The sequence below is a fragment of the Apis cerana genome, linkage group LG1 (assembly GCF_029169275.1).
Source record: "Apis cerana isolate GH-2021 linkage group LG1, AcerK_1.0, whole genome shotgun sequence".
Lineage (NCBI taxonomy): Eukaryota > Metazoa > Arthropoda > Insecta > Hymenoptera > Apidae > Apis > Apis cerana.
The window spans coordinates 2,527,525-2,546,070 of record NC_083852.1 but is presented as its reverse complement, the minus strand read 5'-3'; the positions used below and the strand labels follow the sequence as shown (position 1 = coordinate 2,546,070).

At 42.9% G+C, this 18,546-nt stretch overlaps 1 protein-coding gene across 42 annotated transcripts in view; it reads right to left on the bottom strand.

Annotated features, from left to right (window-relative positions):
- Positions 1 to 18,546, bottom strand: part of LOC107992839 (protein muscleblind) — a 455,871-nt gene that overhangs the window by 361,130 nt on the left and 76,195 nt on the right. The window contains exon 4 of one of the 42 annotated variants that reach the window (XM_017048933.3): positions 192 to 16,944. The exons of the other annotated variants lie outside the window; for them this stretch is intronic. Coding sequence (XP_016904422.1) covers positions 16,897 to 16,944 — 48 coding nt within the window. The 3' untranslated portion in view covers positions 192 to 16,896. Of the gene's footprint in view, positions 1 to 191; positions 16,945 to 18,546 lie in introns of those variants that run through there. 42 annotated transcript variants of the gene reach the window in all.

Below are 18,546 nucleotides of genomic sequence, written 5' to 3'. Positions count from 1 at the left end.
TTCGTATTAGGGATATAACATATAGTAATATTCTACCTACAAATCAGTTGCGTTAGGATTAGATTGTATATGGGATAGCAATACTCAAGAACTTCGATACGATTTTCATTACAGTGATATAGCACAATAGTACTATAAGTATACCAAAGTTTCGATTGAGGTTATACGTATAAATAGTACAGCATGCGATATTCTAACTAACAGTTTACTTCTCTTTCCACGATAAACGTACATGTAGAACATATAGCAACATTCTTTCTGAAAGTCAACTTTGTTATACTCTTAAGTTATATGGACAGTAATTTAATATTCTTCTTGTAATATCTCGCTCCTTTGATTGTGGCAGATCGGTATATACACATGTATATTTAATTTTAGTAACATAATAATTTCAATAATATCAATGATAATATCAATCCATAAATTGCGTCATAAATTAATCGAATAGAAATAAATTAATCGTTTCGCTAACATTCTTCCATTCGATAAAAAATTTACGTCTGATCTTACAATTATACTTATAATCTTTGGCAAATTAATCCCGTTTCAATTCGATCAAAGCTATTTGATACGCGTGATTCACTGTCAAAAAAATTTCTTTATCGTTCCCATTAGAATCACACCACGCCACAGTTTGTGTCCCGTTTAAAAGTCTACCATCGTTCATTGCATGTGACGTGAAAGCAAACGATTATCGCTAACGATGCAAATTCTCCACCGTTACGTTTTTATCTTATTCCCCGTACAGTACATTCCACGTGGTTTCCTTTCACTCCAATACGACTTTGCCATTTTCTTTTTTCTCTCTCTCTCTCTCTCTCTCTCCCCCTTTTTTCCCTCAACTCTTTCAAAAGTTTCTGGCTCGGCTCGTGCAACGTTAACGCACGATTTGCGTTCGGTTGATACGTGCCTATTAACATATCGCAATCGTGGAATTTTATCGGGTATCCGAATGCGCGACCAGATTTTCGAATGAATTCCTTTCCATGCAAATTTGCATTTCAAATGGAGGGGGAGGAGGGAAGAGATTTGATACCTATTGTGAGCTAAAGAGCGTTTTATAATGACTTATATCGCTTCTCGTTTAACGTGATAACGTGGTAGAACGAGACATTTCCGGATTTATCATTCACGTTACGTCGAGGAGTCGAGGAGTTAATAAGATTTAGAGGGGGAGTTCAGTAATCCAAAAGTGGAAAAGAATTATCCTTCTCTTTATTTTCCCCTCTTTGTAAAACTCTCGATGCTATTTTATCTCTCTTATTATTAAGAAACGTAAAAGATAAATAGGATTACAGAATACGATTTAAAGAGATCGTATCTCACGAGATTCGAGAAAAATTTCCCAAGTCGTATCAACGATAGATTAAACTATCGAGTAGAATAACAATATATATATCCCTCTCTCCGCACATTAACCCAAGAATAATCGAGATACTTTACCTCTCTCGTCAAATCCTCGACATTAAATCTCGTTACGTGTCACATGATAAAAAAAACAAATAATCGAGGAATCGAGGAAAAAATTCACACACAGTTACCGATTTTGCCAATAAATCTTCCTTCTCTCTCTCTCGTTTTTTTACATTTTTACTTTTGCCAGCTGAGATGCGTGGAAATCGTGGTATCGCGGGCGTACACGATTCATCCTAGCAATCCAACCGCGCTAAATATATCCGTTTACCTCGCGCGGATCCGTTTCTCGTTGCAGATGAAGCAGACGCGCCGGGAAACCGGTTGATGATTCGACCGGATTTTTAACACGATTTTTAAGATCGATGACGCAACTAGCAGACGCCTTAAATCTAGGCGATTCTTCTTCTTTTTTTCGCGTATGTAATTCAACTTCTTTATTCCATGCGAAAAGGGGATCACGTACTAAAATCATGGACGGGTGTATAAACATCGTGTTAATTTTGATGTTTACGCAGAGTCCCAAGAATACTTTGCTAAACATTCTGAACAACTCGGAAACCAATAAATATTTTGAATACCGAACACCACCATATTCTAACAATATATCCTGTTTTGATTTCAATAAAATATTCTTTTTCGAAGAAGCGAAGCTACAATTTATATCGATCGATCGAGATCCTGGAAATAATTCGGATTCGTAGGAAGAGTCGAAGGATTTTGCTAACTAATTCGAAACTAATGGTGGTAACGTAAACGGTGTGCACCCAGGCGAGGGGGGAATTTTTAGGGAGGCGTGAAAATGAAGTTCGGGTGGTAATTATGATTAGGAACGTTAGGTCCGAGTCGTTTATCACGGGTGATCCAACGTGATTAATCTGATGCGGATATCGGTTCCGCGGCGGCAGATGGATCGGTATCTAATCAGTCACCGCGGTTGTGTCACACGGTGTCCTCGAGGCCGCGTACACGGCCCTGATGTATGGGCTCGGTTTTCGCGCGTGTCCCTCGATACACATAGCGCCATAAAGGAGCGCGCTGTTGCTCGGCCGTTCGTGCGGCAAACAACGGCTACGATTGTTCGAAATCGTAGGGAGGAGGGGCAAGGAAAACGGTAAAATGCCTGGCGACGAACGCTTTAATTGGGAGACGAATATTTTTTCGGAAACGAAGATCCTTCTCTTTTCCTTTCGTCCCATTTCGAGTGGAACGCGAAAGGGAGGGAGGAGAAAGTAGGGAGAGTGAAAAGTGAGGATTTTTGCCCAGGCTGGCTACTGTCCATGCTGTTCGTCGTTAGTTTCGAATTAATAGGAAAATCGTCGCTTCATTGGCAACGACTCGACTTCCCTTCCAACGGTTGGAAATTTATCGGACGCATCGCGTGGCATAACGATGCCCGAGCTTTTATTTTCACTCGCCGCACTCTCACTTTCATTTCGGCTGAAACTCGTTTCCACTCGACCGAGGAGCGTGCGTCTCCGCCATCCGATCACTCGTCTCCCGCGTCATGCTTAACTTAATGACGCTTCCATCGCACGCGTTTTCCTCGCGCTTTTTACTCTCCAATACAATATTTCCAGTTTCGATCACTTCGACCCCGCTCACGACACGTAACAAATCCCGCATAAATAGTTCGATTTTCTTTCGCTCCAAACATTATCGCGCATCTATTCGTGTAAAACGATGGAGAAACGCGAGAAGGAAATGATTATTGCGTGGAGCAAAAAGCAGAAATGGGGAGGGGAGGCCTTAGCCGTGACCTTTTTTCCTTTTCTGCCTCGATTCCAAATCATCGGCCAACGCGAGAGGCCGGGAACGGAAGGGAGATCCGCCTCGCGTCCACGGAACGAGGCGGAGGAGGCGGGTTCATAATTCTTGGGAGACGGGCCGTGAGATCTCGCGCCACTGTCCTCGAAACCCATTAACCGATGCCAGCCAGCCCCCGCGATAACTCTGTCCACCCGCCCACGCCGAGGCCCCCTCCTCGCCTTCCTTCTCGGAAACGTGGCGGACCGTGGTCGCCGCGTTGAATAACATCCGTCAGAGCGAGGAGAAGAAGGAGAGAGAGAGAAGAGGAGGATCGCCCGCTCGCGTAACGAAAACACGTAACGGCGCGAGTCAACCAGTCGCGACGATACGTGTTGGAAGACGTCGAGGGAGTCGCTTTTGCTCCCTACGTGCAACTGTGCGATGCGATGCGATGTTTCGCGTCGAAATTTGGAGGAAACGTACGATGTTTGTATGCACGATTGAATGAGAATAATGTTTCAACGTAAGTATATAAATATTTCATTTCTATCGAATAGTTAGGATTGGATATCTGCGAGCAAGTAAAAGTGGTAATCGGATGATTGTGTTGGGGACGTTGTTCTTTTTCTCTCTCTTAGGGGTCGAGAGATCGCTTAATTTTGAAATTAAATTTGAAGAGTTAATAAACGCGGATAAAAGTGAAAGAAATTGAACAGAGGGTATTTATATTGTTTTCCGGAGAATTGTTATTAGCTTAACGCAGTTTCATGGTAAAGCCCCAACGGTTTCTAATTATTGTAATTATTAAATTTATCGCGATAGATGTTTAACTATAATTATAACGGTTTAATCATTGTTTACGCCTCTCGGTTTGTACGCATTAATGAAACGTGAAAACAAACAAGCGATGCCAATTTATTCGTATTAAAATAAGCGAAGCAGGGAAATGGTGCTATCTCTGCATCGAGGATGTATTAAAAAGAAAAAATCAATTTTCTCCCGAAACCACATTTTCAAGCCCCCTGTTCTCGGATCCGAATTTTTATAAAAATATATATTCTTCCTCGTCGTGATATTGCCGATTCTTAAACTCTGGACGGAAGCGGAAGTGCGCGGCGGATCATCGGTCGACCGCGATATTTCATAAAATCCGAACTAATTCCATCGCATCTCATCTCTCGTTTCAATATCGAGCAAAGCGGACAAAGAAGCCAAAACGAAGTTTACACGGTCGCTGATTTTCCATGATTGAAACCTGTTCCTATTTCCATTCTTCCGCGACTTATTCGTCTCTCCTTCGATCGAACGATACATATACTTCGAATAAAAGCGAATTGGAGCCATCGTTATTTATATTTACGCCGTTTGAGATAATTCAAAAAAAATATATATCCTGGCCAATCGATTCTAATCGAGAGAAATTAGAAAATTGATTTCGTCTTGGACGAAATTCGAGAGTATTTGTCGAGACATGGTACCGTGCGGACAGAGAGAATTGTCGCGGCCAATATTGTAATTCCAATTTCCCGAATTCGCGCGCGTCGATCTTTCCAACGCGAATTGTCGCCGTCTTTTCGAGCGGGCGTTAAAGAAGATTTACAATCGTCGTTTCGCCCACCGTAAACGAAGCATTTTCGCGGGCGAACGGTTAAATCCTTCCTGGAACGCCGCCGGGGGAACGTTTAAGGGAGCACAACAGAGAAATTTTCGAGCGATCCGCGCGGATATGTTGCGCGCCACCGCCGACAGATATCGTCGGGATAATAGCGCCGTTCCATACCTGTGCAGTGCCGATACATCGCGGCTAACAATGTATTCAGACGTCGAGTACGAAACCGTCCTCCTCCTCCTCCCCACTCTTTCTCTGCGACGTTTGAATCGTCGAGTCGCGACAACGAGCACGATCTTCGAGCCAAAGTGATTTCCAAAAGAGAAGGAAAAAAGAAGGAAAAGGAAAAGAAAAGAGATCGTTTCCCCACATTTTACGAATAAACTCTCTCTTGCTTGTCGTTATTATTATTGTTGTTGTTGTTGTTGCACTTTTTTTTCCCCCTTCCCTCCCCCGTTTCTGTTACCAGGCAGGAGGGTTGCAGAACGAAAGAGATGGAATCGGTAATGAAAACGCATGGCCGAGAAATTTCGCGGCCGCCTACTCGTAAACCTATCTTTTTCACGGGTATCGGTCGCGCGGCCGGACAATGGGTCGTTATCGACGCGAGAAAAATTCCTCCCCTCTGATTCACGCTCCCCCCCGCGCGATCTTTACGACCCGTCCGTGTAATAATATCCGGCCAACGCGTATTTTTTCGCCTTTCGAAACTTTCCTCTCCTCTTTCGTGTACCCAGACCAAACGTTGTCCTGAGGAGAGGAGCGACAACAGCCCGGCCGAGGTGGAAGGGAAAGGACAGAAAGAGAGAGAGAAAAAAGAGGAAGGTAGAGAAAAAACAATAGGAAATAAAGGGGAGAGAGAGAGAGAGTTGGAAAAAGGAAAGAAAGAAGGCGAAGAGAGAGAGAAAGGCAACGACAACGACAACGACCATTACGAGGAGGAGCAAGGGAACGACACCGACCCACACGCTCGCGTACACGCACACACACGCTTGCGTGGCAGCGTGAGCGTGTCCGTGAATGCGAGCGGCTCACAACTCGCGCGGGCATAACAGGATTTAAGCCACTGTAAAACCGGTCCTCCCACTGGATACCACCACGGCCATCGCGAAAAATCTCCGCCGTTTTCTGTCCGCTCGTCGCGTCGCCGAACTTTGCTCGGCGAAAAAAACAACTTCCCCCCTTCCCTCTATAATACTAGTTCGGACTCTAGACGAGAGTTTCGATGTAACCATCCTCTAAAGTCTTTCACATCCTCCATCCTGCTCCTTCTTTTTTCTTCTTCTTCTTCTTCTTCTTCTTCTTCCTCTCTTCGCTTTTTTCCCTTTTCGATTTCTTTCCTCTCCGCCGATTTAACGAATCGATTGAATTCTTCTCTCGTTTAACTTTGATCGACGGTTTTTTTTAATTGCGATCGGGTAATGAGCCAGCGTTTTGACTCGACAGGGAGGACGAAATGCCAAGCTGACTGGACATTTCGACGGGGATTTATTCGACGGACAGAGGCTTTTGCCTTTAGCGTTCCTGAATTGGACGGAGGTTAGGTGGCGGCTCTCTCCCGAGGATGGATCGATCGTTCTTTTCAACGTTTGCCAATTGAATCGCGCGAAATTGTTATATTAAATATTCCGATGAAAAGGACGTAAAATATAAAATAATACAGAATATAATCATCCCCAAGAAGGAACGAACGTATAAACGGAATGAAAATATTGCAAATAATAATTGGAAATAAGTTACACCAATACGATAAATTAGCGTTTTTCGTGTCAAATCCCAAAGTTTTTGCCGATCGCAAAACCGGACGATTTAACTCGTCAGCCTCGATTATGGAGCAAAAAGAGGATCGATTAAAACGACCAATGAACCGCGTCTAACGCGGCAGTTGTCTAACGAGCGACGATTTTCTCGCGGTCGTTGAGAATTAAGGATCCATCCCATCCAAGGGGATCTCAGCGCAGCACACGGAAGCACCGTGTTCCCGCTGTAATTTCCGTGGCGCGTCGGAATTGTGGCGGCGAATCCAGCGTTCCCCGCCGACCGTGTCGACATACAGGGTGTCGATATATTCGCGAGTCATCCGTGATTTCTCTCTCCTCGAGTTTTAATTTGATCGAGCAATTTCGATCCGCGTCGAGAATCCTCGGAATGAAAGCGTAGACTCGAACACTCGTCGTTTCATACGTGTTTCAAAGTTCGAAAACAAGCTGCTGCAGAGAGAGAGAGAGCGACATAGGTGGAGATAGAGTTTGCAAACCGTGAAAGACGCGAGAAAGGAGGCTCGTGGGCCGCTTTCAAGGGGGCAGCACGATATTGCATGGTAACTGCATAGCAGCGTGCTTCGCCGCTTTGAAGGTCACGAGTCGACGACTCGAACAGAGCCTCAAGACCGGTTTCCTCGCTGGCCCACGTCGGCCACGGTCATACAGGGTGTTCGTATCGAAAGCATACGCGTCCCGTGGTTTCGGTAATGGGATCGGCGCGTATAATAATACCGACTGGAAAAGTCGGGGATTATTCGAGGAGGCGACGTTCGATATTCAAAAGTTTCACGCGAACGATCGATAAATCGCGGTGCGGTTATCACGGATAAAGAAATAATTATCGTTGCCACGAGCGAAAGAATATAATTATATTAACGATTTATCGTAACGAGCGTTTCGTATAATTTTATGTAAAATTTCTGCATAGATATTATCAATAACTATCTTTCTACGTTATGATGATGTAATTTGACACACTTTGAATATCCCTCAATCTACTTACCGTTCGAGCATACCGTGAAATATTCCAACTATGAATTTTTATGAATTCTCCTCGCAAAACTTCTCGTCGGAGTATCGATTAAACTCGCTTCCAAGAAACATTCTACGATTCGAGGGAGCTGTTAAAAGGAAAAGTGGCAAGCGCAAAACGATTAAACCCACGTTTATTCCCGGTATACGTTCGATCCGATCTCGCGTTCGCCCCGTCGAGATTTCGCGACGTCGAATAAAATACGATCTATTGGATTCCATTATCTTGCATTCCTGATTACGTAAAGGGTATATACTTTGCTTAAACGTTTTGAATTACGTTCGCAACGCAATTCCCAGATATCCTTATCTCTATCTTCGAGATCATCTTAGGTGAATTTACATTCGCCAATAAAACGATGCAAAATGTGCTTCTCGCCGGAAATTGTCTTCCTTTCCTTTTTTCTCTCTCTCTCTCTTCGACTTATGCACACACGCGTCCCTTCGATTCTCCTCTTTCCGAGAAAATATCGAATGGCGAGAAACAATTATCAATAATTGTTTGATGAGTAAAAATTTCAAAGTCAAATTTCAATCGAACGTTTCAATCGAAAGACATCGAATTTTCGCGGGAGGAAAATTCTGTGATATTCGATCGTTATTATTTTTTTAAACTACGCAAAGTTTCCAACAATCACGAAACTTTGGACCAAACTCTGCACCGTAATTAATTCTCATAATTAAATTTCGTCCGTTCTTATTCACCGTCGTAAAATCGGAAAAATAATAAAGAAGAAAATCTATAAACCTCGCGCAACAACTTACAAGTTTCGCTCGTGACTTATTGTTACTTACTCCGATATACCGCCAGAGGAAACCACCGTTCTTCCACTCTAATTCCGCATCCAGAGAAGACAGAGAGAAGCCAAGCACGGAAAGACGCTCGAAACGTTCGAAAAGAGGAATCGAGTCGAAATCCCTGGACAAATGCGCGAGTCGCGACACTATCCGTTTATCCTCGATTTTTCCGATCATCGTAACCGTCACAGTGCAAACGAATCGATTATTAAATACCGGGCGAATATCTCGATCCTTCGTAATCGTCGATTCGTGGCAGATTCTCGGTCCTGGCAGCACACCCGGTACACGGCACAAGAGTACGTAGTTACGAGTAGCACGAGAGAGCAAACGCGGTACACTATATATTTTTGCTGACAACGACGAATTGCGACGAATATTTCGATCGTGAAAGGATCGCTGTAAGGGCGTGAAGCAAGCGTGAAGATATTCTTCCTTTTTCTTTTTGATCGTCGAGATTGAAATTTTTCTGTCCCCTTTCGAAATTCTGATTCGTACGAAAGAGATATTGCAAAGTAGCGATATAATTGAAAAGTTAAGTAATTTGAATTTAATTTAATCGATACAATAATTATGAATATTCTCGTTTTCGTACGTGCAATCGCACGCTTCATCGTTTCGCGATCATTACCACCGGTGTATCCGGTGTAGCGAGGCGCTAACTCAACCAGCGCGAGAATTATGCGTCAAAGTTTTAAATTTGCCGTGTACTCGATAGGGAGAGTACTTATACGTAACACGGCGGAATGAAGGAGTAGCACAGCGGAAACATGTTCCAAAGTTTCGCTCTGTTATAATATCCTGTTCTGCATTCCCGTTTTATCCACCTTGTAATTATTCTTACGCTCGCTTGAATTAATATTTATAACTGTACTTAGCGAGTACCAAAGTTATTACGATCGATGATCTCTCTCTTTGGCTTTTTTTCAACTTGAAATTTTACCAACAAAGTTCAAAATACGCGACACCTTTCAGATTTCGATTGAATTTTGCACACGTGTTTTCTAAACAAAGAATTGGATCAGGGAGAAAATCATTCGATCAGGAAGCTTATTATGTATAATTCGATGGCAAAATTAAAAAGAAAAGAATACCAGATCCTACTTAGTTCTCATTTATATTTATTCTCGACAAAATTGGAATAGAATCGGAGAGAAGCGAAACCTTAAAGACCCTAGACTCGAAATGGAAGATCGATCGCAGAGGTCCTTGAATCCATCCCGGGGAACGATTCGAGGGATTCTCAGAGTGGACCGTTTTGCAATTTTTCGGCCAACGATGCGGGGGTACGGTACCCTCTCTCCTATCTAACCACGTTCCAGGCTTTTATGCTCCCTCCTTTGGTATTATTCGCGAGGAACGAGAGGTCTCGGAATCAAATTTCAGCGGAGATGTCCGTGGGACACAAAGGCGAGCCAGAATTTCGAAGGGTTTGTTTTAGGATGGCGGATTCTTTTGTCGTGTCCCGACGTTTCCCCCGAGGGTTTACTTAACCGGGGGTACAATCGGCCACGTCTCGAGTCATCTTGGCGAACAATGAAGTCATCGGTGCGCCGAAATCTTCTTTTCCCACCGATCGAAACTCTTTTTTCCATTCTTCTTCGATTGCTCTATTCGAAAGGAGACGCCTATTTTTTATTGACCCGAAATCTCGAGGATATTCCAATAATCTATTGTATTAAAAGTTTCTTTCATTTCTCAATAATAAGCTAATTACGTCAGTGAGTGGTAAACAATTGCATAAAATAATTAATAAGTTTCAGCTTCCTAGACGATTCTAGCGTAACTTTGTAAATGATATTATAGAATGTTCAGCTACAACGATGTGGTACGAGACTTTTTTCCATCAGTGAACATATACACATATGTATTCGAACGAAAAGATTATTCACGCTGTATATATTTCTTTGAATAGAATCTCTCGAAAACTGAACATTCGCGTTCTTTTTACTTATTAAATGTAATTAGGCGCGCGAAGTGAACTCGACGATTGCTCGATCGACGAAAAGAGGCCGCGACAATCGTTATCACGGTCTCGCCACCGTTAAAAATAGGCTCGGCGGATTTGGGATGTAAGTTGTTGAAGCATGTCCCGAGACAAGCTCTACACCTCTCGTCTCGAGCAGTTGGGGGGAGCAGTTGGAACACGGAAGTCCCGTGATCTCCTCTCGTCCGACCTTAAACCTTGGAAAATCCTTCTGAACGAAACGAAACGCCTCTGTCTCTGCCTCCACTCCCCCACCCTCCGTCACCCTCTTTCCTTTCAACCGCCACTCTCCCTCCCTCTTTGTTTCCGTCTCTTTCCGCGCGATTACAATTTCAAGTGAACGGGGTGAATGGGATCGAGTTTAACCACGCAAGAAGTGTCTCGCATCGCGGTATAAACCATGCATTCACTTCGAACAGATGTCTGCGCCAACTTCGTCGATCCTCCATCGATCACGTTCGAGAGATATATATATATTCTTGCTACGTGAAATTAATGATAATTTAACTTTCTTTATATATTCCTTCTCCATTTTTCCAGCAACTTGTGACCGAATTCGAATCCCTGTTTCTAAGAAGATGTTTCTAAGAGTTCTATGCGACGAGTTCAAGCGATGCGACTTTTCGCATTCCAGTTTAGGAAATCAGGCGTCGAAGCTGGCGAAATGGGAGAGAAAAAGCGGTAGCAAAGATTTGAAGCCGGAAATTTTAATTTGAAAGGAGAGGATCGCGTCGAGAAAGTTCGATGACGATGAGTTGGAGGAATCGCTCGACCCAGAGAAGAATTGACGAGCAATATCCGACTGAAACAATCTTGGGTAATCTTGTATCCGATTTACGCAATAAAATTGAATTTGGAAAAAAGGGGAATTAAACAATATGTATATATGTATATTGAAATTATTTGTAAAGCATTTTGATTAATAACGTTGATATTAACACGTCTTGCACGTTTTACTTATTATATATTGACATCCGGTCCATTCGAAAATATTCTCAACCCGTTTTATAATAATAATCGACACGAAACGAGCCGGCTCGAATTTCGTGGCCCTGCCTCCTCCGCCCGTGCCCTCGTTTCCGTCAACGAGACGGGTGCTCTTGTTCGTGATTTTCATTCGTTTTCGAATAAAAATAACAAAGTGAAAAGAAATGTGGAATAAATTTATTTATTAGCTGTTATTCGAATAAAATATTTGCGAGATAAATTCCATCCGTTCCCTTTTATTCGTGAAATAAGTATCGTTAAACGTTCGCTGAAGTAGGAAAAAAATAAATCGATTATGAAATCTCTTGTCGCACGTTTGATCGAAATTTCGATATCGTATCGATCGAGGTGGATGAAATTTAGAAGTTTATTTCAATGTTAAGGATTGATTGGTTAACGAAAAGGTGAGATTTTCGTGTAATAAATCTGACAGAGAAATGAATTTCTTCGATCGTCAATTTACAATTAAAGCGTTAAATTACAATTAACCGTTAGACATTTCATATGCACCAACATGATATATTACACGAAATGTCGATTAATTAACGAATCAAACCGTTTCCTTTCGATTCGATTTTTCGATTCGAACGAAAGTTGGTCTCCCGTCGACTTTTGCCAACGCGAGAACCAACTTTTACTTAAAAAAAAAGAAAGAAAAAGAAGAAAAATTTCCTCCCCGGTCTTTTACTCCCGACTCGTTTCTGTTTGCATTCTTAATTGCGGTCAAACAAAACGCTGGCAGCCACCAACTTTCGTTTCTAATTCCCCGTAATTCTCGTCTCGTCTCAATTTCAGGAACAACGGTTCGAAAAACTCAACAATTTCGAAAATTCGAAACAATCGTAATAACAATTATCCCGACACGATTCGTTCATTCGTCGATTCGAGAAACAATCCCCTCGAATTTCTCCAACTCGCAATCCAGAACTCCATCGAGACACACTTCCGACCGAATTCTTGCGGCGAGTTCGCGCGCCAACGCTCAAAAACCCTAGTGGCCCCCCTTTCATATTCCCAAACTCGAGATCCAAGAAACTTAGCCGCATTACCATTCAACGCGATCCCCTAAACATCCTGGAGCTTCGACAAAAGAACAACATCTCGGCTGCTGCTCCACGCCAAAACTCGGTCGCCGCGGATCGGTTACAATCTCCGACCAGCCAACCGACCAACTCTACCGCGCAATATCGCCAAGCTATGCGCCGCTTCGAACCGCAAAAATGGCTCGAGTTAAAATATTGAACGCCTTCCAGTTCCTTGGAAGAACAGTCTCTCTCTCTCTCTCTCTCGGTTCGTGTATCCGCTTTTCTTATAAATTTCCCTTCCACGCGGCTATTAACCTCGGTTGTTGGTTTTTCGGCTAAGTTGGAATTCGGCTGGTTGAAAATTTGATCGAGGCGGATGGATGCAGTCGACTCGAATGCTGAAACTCGGCTGGATTACACGTATATCGGTGTATATGCACGTATGTATATGTATATGTATATATATAAAGGCGAAACGTGGGGGGAGGAGTTTACGTTGGCGTGTAGGAGAACCTTTTCGTGCTTATGGAACGAGCCCTCGAGTTTCGAAGGAACTTCGATCGATCGCGCCCTCCCACTAAAAGGTTTAATTACGATGGAGAATGCTACTGTCACGTGACTCGGATCAATCGCTGCTCTCGCTCCTCTTTCTCTTTTCCTTTTCCTTTTCTTCTTCTTTTTTTTAGGTTAAGTGGGGAGGTGGAAGATCGAATGACGAGCTTCGAAGCTTTTCCTCTCGGAGGGAAAGGATTTTAAGTTTTACGGAGCTTTGCATTTTCTGTGTAATAAAGCGCGTTTGGTATTTTGGCCTCGAAACATATTTTTTAACGTTGAGTACCTTGGAGTACGGGTTTGACGCGAGTCGTGGAAGATGCGTGAACGGTCGAAACGCAATTTCACACGTATCGCTTTATAAACTGAGGCTAAATTAAGGATTAAAATGAAGAAACGTGTTTATGACGAGTGGCGGCCCATAAGCCGTGGTCGACTCGATGTTATCGGACGATGGATTAAAACGTTATGCGTGGTTATGGATTTGTCGTGTGAAAATTTTTAAATCTCATCGACGAGTCTCGATGCCAAAAAAATTATCAACGTCGCGATAATAATTAAAATCTAACGAAGCATCGGCGCGAAAAATTTAATTTCACAAGAATCGAAGAACTCCTTCCCCACCCGTGCAAAAGATTAATTACAAATTTTCGCCGCCGTCGGAGAAACTGACGACACAATTTTAATTTATCCGGGGGAGGAACACACACTCCCACCCCTCCCGTTTTTCGACAATTCCTCGCTTTTGTGCTCCATCGCGACAGGGAAAACATTTTTCCCCTCTTTTTCCTCCTTTATTTTCTTTTATTCTTTCTTTTTTTTCCCCCCATCGGAATAAAAACTTGCGTTTTCGACCGGTTCCGGACCGGGTCGGATGGGAGCCGATATCGCGGCCAGGATCCAACCGACTTTGTCCCAGCGGGTGTACGGCAAATATTAACTTTCAGATCGTTTGAAACGCGGGTCGATCGAAACCGTTTCCAAACCGTTTCCAAACGACGAAAAGAACTTCGCTCGCTCGCATTGTGACGGGCCGAATTCCCCCACGAACCTTCCCTTTCCAGGGAGGGAGGATCGACTACAATTGGGAGAGTCGCGCGATCGCTTTGTTTAGATTCGCGTTATTGGCTTTGGGGGGGAATATATTCTCGAGATCTGCAAGGAAATTCGCCTTTTTTTTCCGCTGTTTTTTTTATCTCTTTCTCTTTTGTTCCTCGTCGAACATAATTGTCGAAGAGGCGCAAGAGAAAGTTCGTGGGAAAATTCGTGGAGGCGAAGAGAACGGTGTAAATCTTGACACATCACTCGAATGAAATAGAAATAATCTTGAACGATATATATAAAAAAAAAGGGAGAGAAAGTAATCACGCTCTTCGATAACCATTTCCAATAATAAAATTTCGACGAAAATTAATAAGCATTGTTGTGCGAGATACGCAAACGTTAACGTATAAAAATCGTCCCTATTTACATTCCGAGTTATGTACAACTCGCTACAGTTTCCACGTGTACACAACAAACTTTCAACTAGAAAAAATTCCGAGTTTAAGTGAATTCTCTCGTAAGACGAGGAAGACTTTTCCTCCGACCGGTTCCGCGATATTAAAAAGGATACACATTCGTAAGATTGATAGCGCGAGAAACGTGTTCATCATGTGAACATAGGGAGAGGGAAATCCCCAGTCGGAGGTCCAGTTTCGAAATATCGAAACGTCCGGAAGAAGAGTTTCTTGGGGGGAGGGGTAAGTTTTAAAAGTTTCTCTCCATGCTCTCGATACTCGACTTTGACCGATACTCGAGAACGAACGACGCTCAAAGGTGGAGGGTGGGAGGCGTCTCTGCCTCTCCAGAAAGATATTCCGCCGTTATCTGATCGGCCGATACGGTGACTTGCTACGGCTGAGAGAGGGGGAAAAAATCGGCGACGATAGCGCGATAGCGGGTTGTGCCAAGAGGGAAAAAACCGAAAACGAGAGAGAGAGAGAGAGAGACATTTAAAGCGTTTCGAGGAAGAGCTATTATCGAAAAAGGATTTTGCCTTTCGTATTTGACGAGTGATTCGCCTCCGCTATTTCGAATTTTCATCGGATGGGATCGATCGAATACCTTTCTCGTACGGAAAGACGGAATTTTTGAATCTTGAATTTTTACAGGATCGATCGAATTTCTATTTCTTTGTATATATATAATGCCGATCTTTCCTACAAAATATTTCTAATTTCGAATTCGAATCGAGCGGAATTATTTGGAATATTTTTTGTAGTTATGCGAATTATATTGCATGGAAAGTTTTGAAGAACGAATGATGAATTATTTGTCGAAGGATTACGCGTATCGTATTATGTTTTCTTTGTTATTGTAAGCGTCATATTTGTATTTCGACCAGACATTTGTACCAGATATTTTTACAAATGTTTCAAGTCTTCGTTTTATCAACAGCGAATTAAAATCACTTTTGCGCGGTGTTGATTTTATTTATACGTCGGCGAAATTTAAATTCAAAATTTATAATTAGACTCGAATAAACGCAAAGTCTAAATCATCGATTTCGTGATCGATTACAAAATATCATCGTAACTTTGATAAAAGGAAATATCTCGCAAATAAATCATGTTTGACTTGAAACACGCATCGCAGAATGATCCAATCAAACTCAATTTCGTTCAACACACGATCCATTTTTCGTTTATTCGTAAATAAGGGAACACGCGATATCGAATAAAATAATTTATCGATATTTCGTTCAAGAAATATACAAATACATCATTATTATTCCTCTTCTAAACTGTTATATTTCTACGAAAAAAAAAAAAGAGAGAAATTTCAAATCTAATAGAGGAAAGAATACAAATTACACTTGCAATATTTTTCCATTCTTCGTTAGAATCGTACACTCGTAGAAAAATCAAAATGTCGATCCTGAAAGGGAAAACAACAAACCCATTTCCATCGAAAAATTATGCAAACACCCGTTTCCTGCTACAACAGCTCCCCTCCAACAGCCACTTATTCAATCTCTTCTCTTCCACCCCAAAAAATCCTCGAACAACAAGATTTCAAAACTCGTTCACCCTCTCGAATCCTCGATCACAATAAAATTTCCTTCTAATTGTTTCCTTTAATCGTGCTCGCCCCTTTCTTTCTTCCCCGCCATTACCTCTCTCACTCGCGAAAAGAAGAATAAAAATATAATAATAAAATCACTCCAATTATCCTTTCGTTTCGGGTCTCGGTCAGTGTACCAAGAACAGATTCTCATTCTTTTTCATAAATCAAAATATCCACCGAAATATCAAACCTCTCCCTCCCCCGAAACAAATTTGTCACCATTCCAAAACCTATTTTTAACACATAACAACACGAGATAATTTTCAACACACAGACGCGTATTACGCAAATTTTTCTCTGATCTTCGTCTCATTAAACTCGTGTAAAAACGCATCGATCGTCGTAAAAGGCGAAATTACGCGACATTTCAATCTCACTGTTAACCACTTTCTGCGAAACCTTGGCCGTCGATTCGTTTCGATGCACGAACGGCGGAACATCATCAATCGGCTATCGCGGTGGCAAGGAACGCTCGTTAAGAAAAAGTTTGAGAAAAACGGGGGAGACAATTGGATTTATTAAAAGTGGTGGGAAGCTGGGGGATCCTTGGAGTCTTCCCCCTCCTTCTCTCCTTCTTTCTCTTTCTCTCCGCCAACGAATGACCCATTTACGCGATTCCTATCTATTCGAACTCCGCTCCGAGGCGAATGCTGGATTACCCTGCGGAAATCCGTCCTCGACTTCCTCTCCCGCGTTACAAAGCAAACGTTAAACAGAGAGAACTCGTCGTGCTTCTCGTTATTCTTTGGCTTCTGCTACTCGCCCCGTTTATACTCTACGTTTCCACTCCCTTTCTCCTTTTCGAAGGAGGGAGAGAGGGGTTCGTACGTCTGCCGAAAGTTTTGGAATCGGTTCTTTTATTTCCCCTGGTTCTTACCTCTTACCGCGACTCTGGCCGAAAGTGAATTTTTCTTCGCTTACCTGTAACATAAAAAAATAAAGAAAACGGTTTATTAGAGAATTATTATAAAATTTCGAGAGGGAAATAAAAGGAATAGATAACGTCTTCGATCTAACTGGATTTCTATTATTTCCGTGATAAAATTTGATATTTTCTGTGGAATTCGATATCTTACGATCCCGAATTTCGAGGAGAAAAAGAACGGAAAAAATAGATAACATCCTCGACGAATAAAATACGCGCGATTGTCCCGATTTTTCTATTTTTAAAGAAAGAACGAGTTTAGCTCGGTCATGTCTACATCTCTCTCTCTCTCTACCTCTCTCAGCCAAAAAAACAGGAAGAATCGTGTGTCGAATATTGTCCAGCCAGGAAGGCGAGCGTTCGTTCGCCCAGAAGGGACGTCATCGTTGCGAGAAAAAGAGAGAAAGGGAGAGATCCTCGAGGTTTACAGAGCGGACGGCCGCGAATTTCGACGCACGCTCCCCGAGGGCTCGTTTAATTTTTAATTAAGCCCCGGTTCGAAAATCTAACGGGTGTCCCGGGTGGAAACAGGCGGGATCCTCGACACCGGCCAAAGATTGGCCTTTAAGAGGCCGTTAAACTCGAAGCAATCCGCTCCAGGCTGCGGATAGATGTTACGGGATAACGTTTTGAATGGAGCCGGCCCGAGAATTGGTGAATATTTTCCTGGATTCCAGGGGGGAGGGATATTAGATCGCGCCGAATAAGTTTCGACCTCTCTGTTGGAACCTTAATTTCGCCGCTCCCCTCCCCTCTTATCTCTTTCCAGCTTCCCTGAAATTCGTCCGCCTGGAATTTTCTCCGAGATACGAATTTTATTTTCTGCGTTTAATTATCGGCAAACCGAGTATGTCCAAATGCAGCCGTTCTTTCATCGCGATAAGGAATGCCAGAATTATGGTCGAAGCAAGTATTTCTGACAAAATCAATAATTATAGTTGTAACGCAATACAACCTAATACTTGTCTAACTGTCTCTCCACTTTGGTCATTTCTCATCGTCTCCGTCGGATGGACGATAGATTTTCTGGCGAAAAAATGGAAACGCGTCAAGAACGGGGAGGAAGAAAAGCCGTGCGTTTCCCTCCTCGGGGCGGAAAGCCGATGCTCCGGAGGCGATAAAACACCTCGGCACGGCACGATGAAAACGAAGAGAGGAGGGTGGAAAAGAAGAGAGCGGAAGGAGATGGCGGAAATAAAGGTGGCGGAGGGCAGCGGCCGCTGCCTGGAGGCCGCCTCTCATTCCCTATTCCATTTGTCCATCGTATGGTTAATGGAAATGGCCGTTGGGAAACGCGGTTGTCGATGAGAAACGCGGGTGAATTTACATGACGCGATCGAAATGATGACCGCCCTGTAATGGGCGGTGGAAGATATCGGGGTTGGGGGCGGAAATTAATTGTGGATTTTCCCCGCGTGATGTTTCGAGCTCCGCGCGGATATATCACAGTTTTACTGCCCTGTTACACCTATTCGCGAATACCACCGCGATTATGTACGCAACTCGTGCGAATGTTAAATAGCGCGGCAGAGAATGTTCGATTGCGTGCAAGTGCGTGTATTAAGTATTTTCGGATACTAAAAAAATTATACATAGAA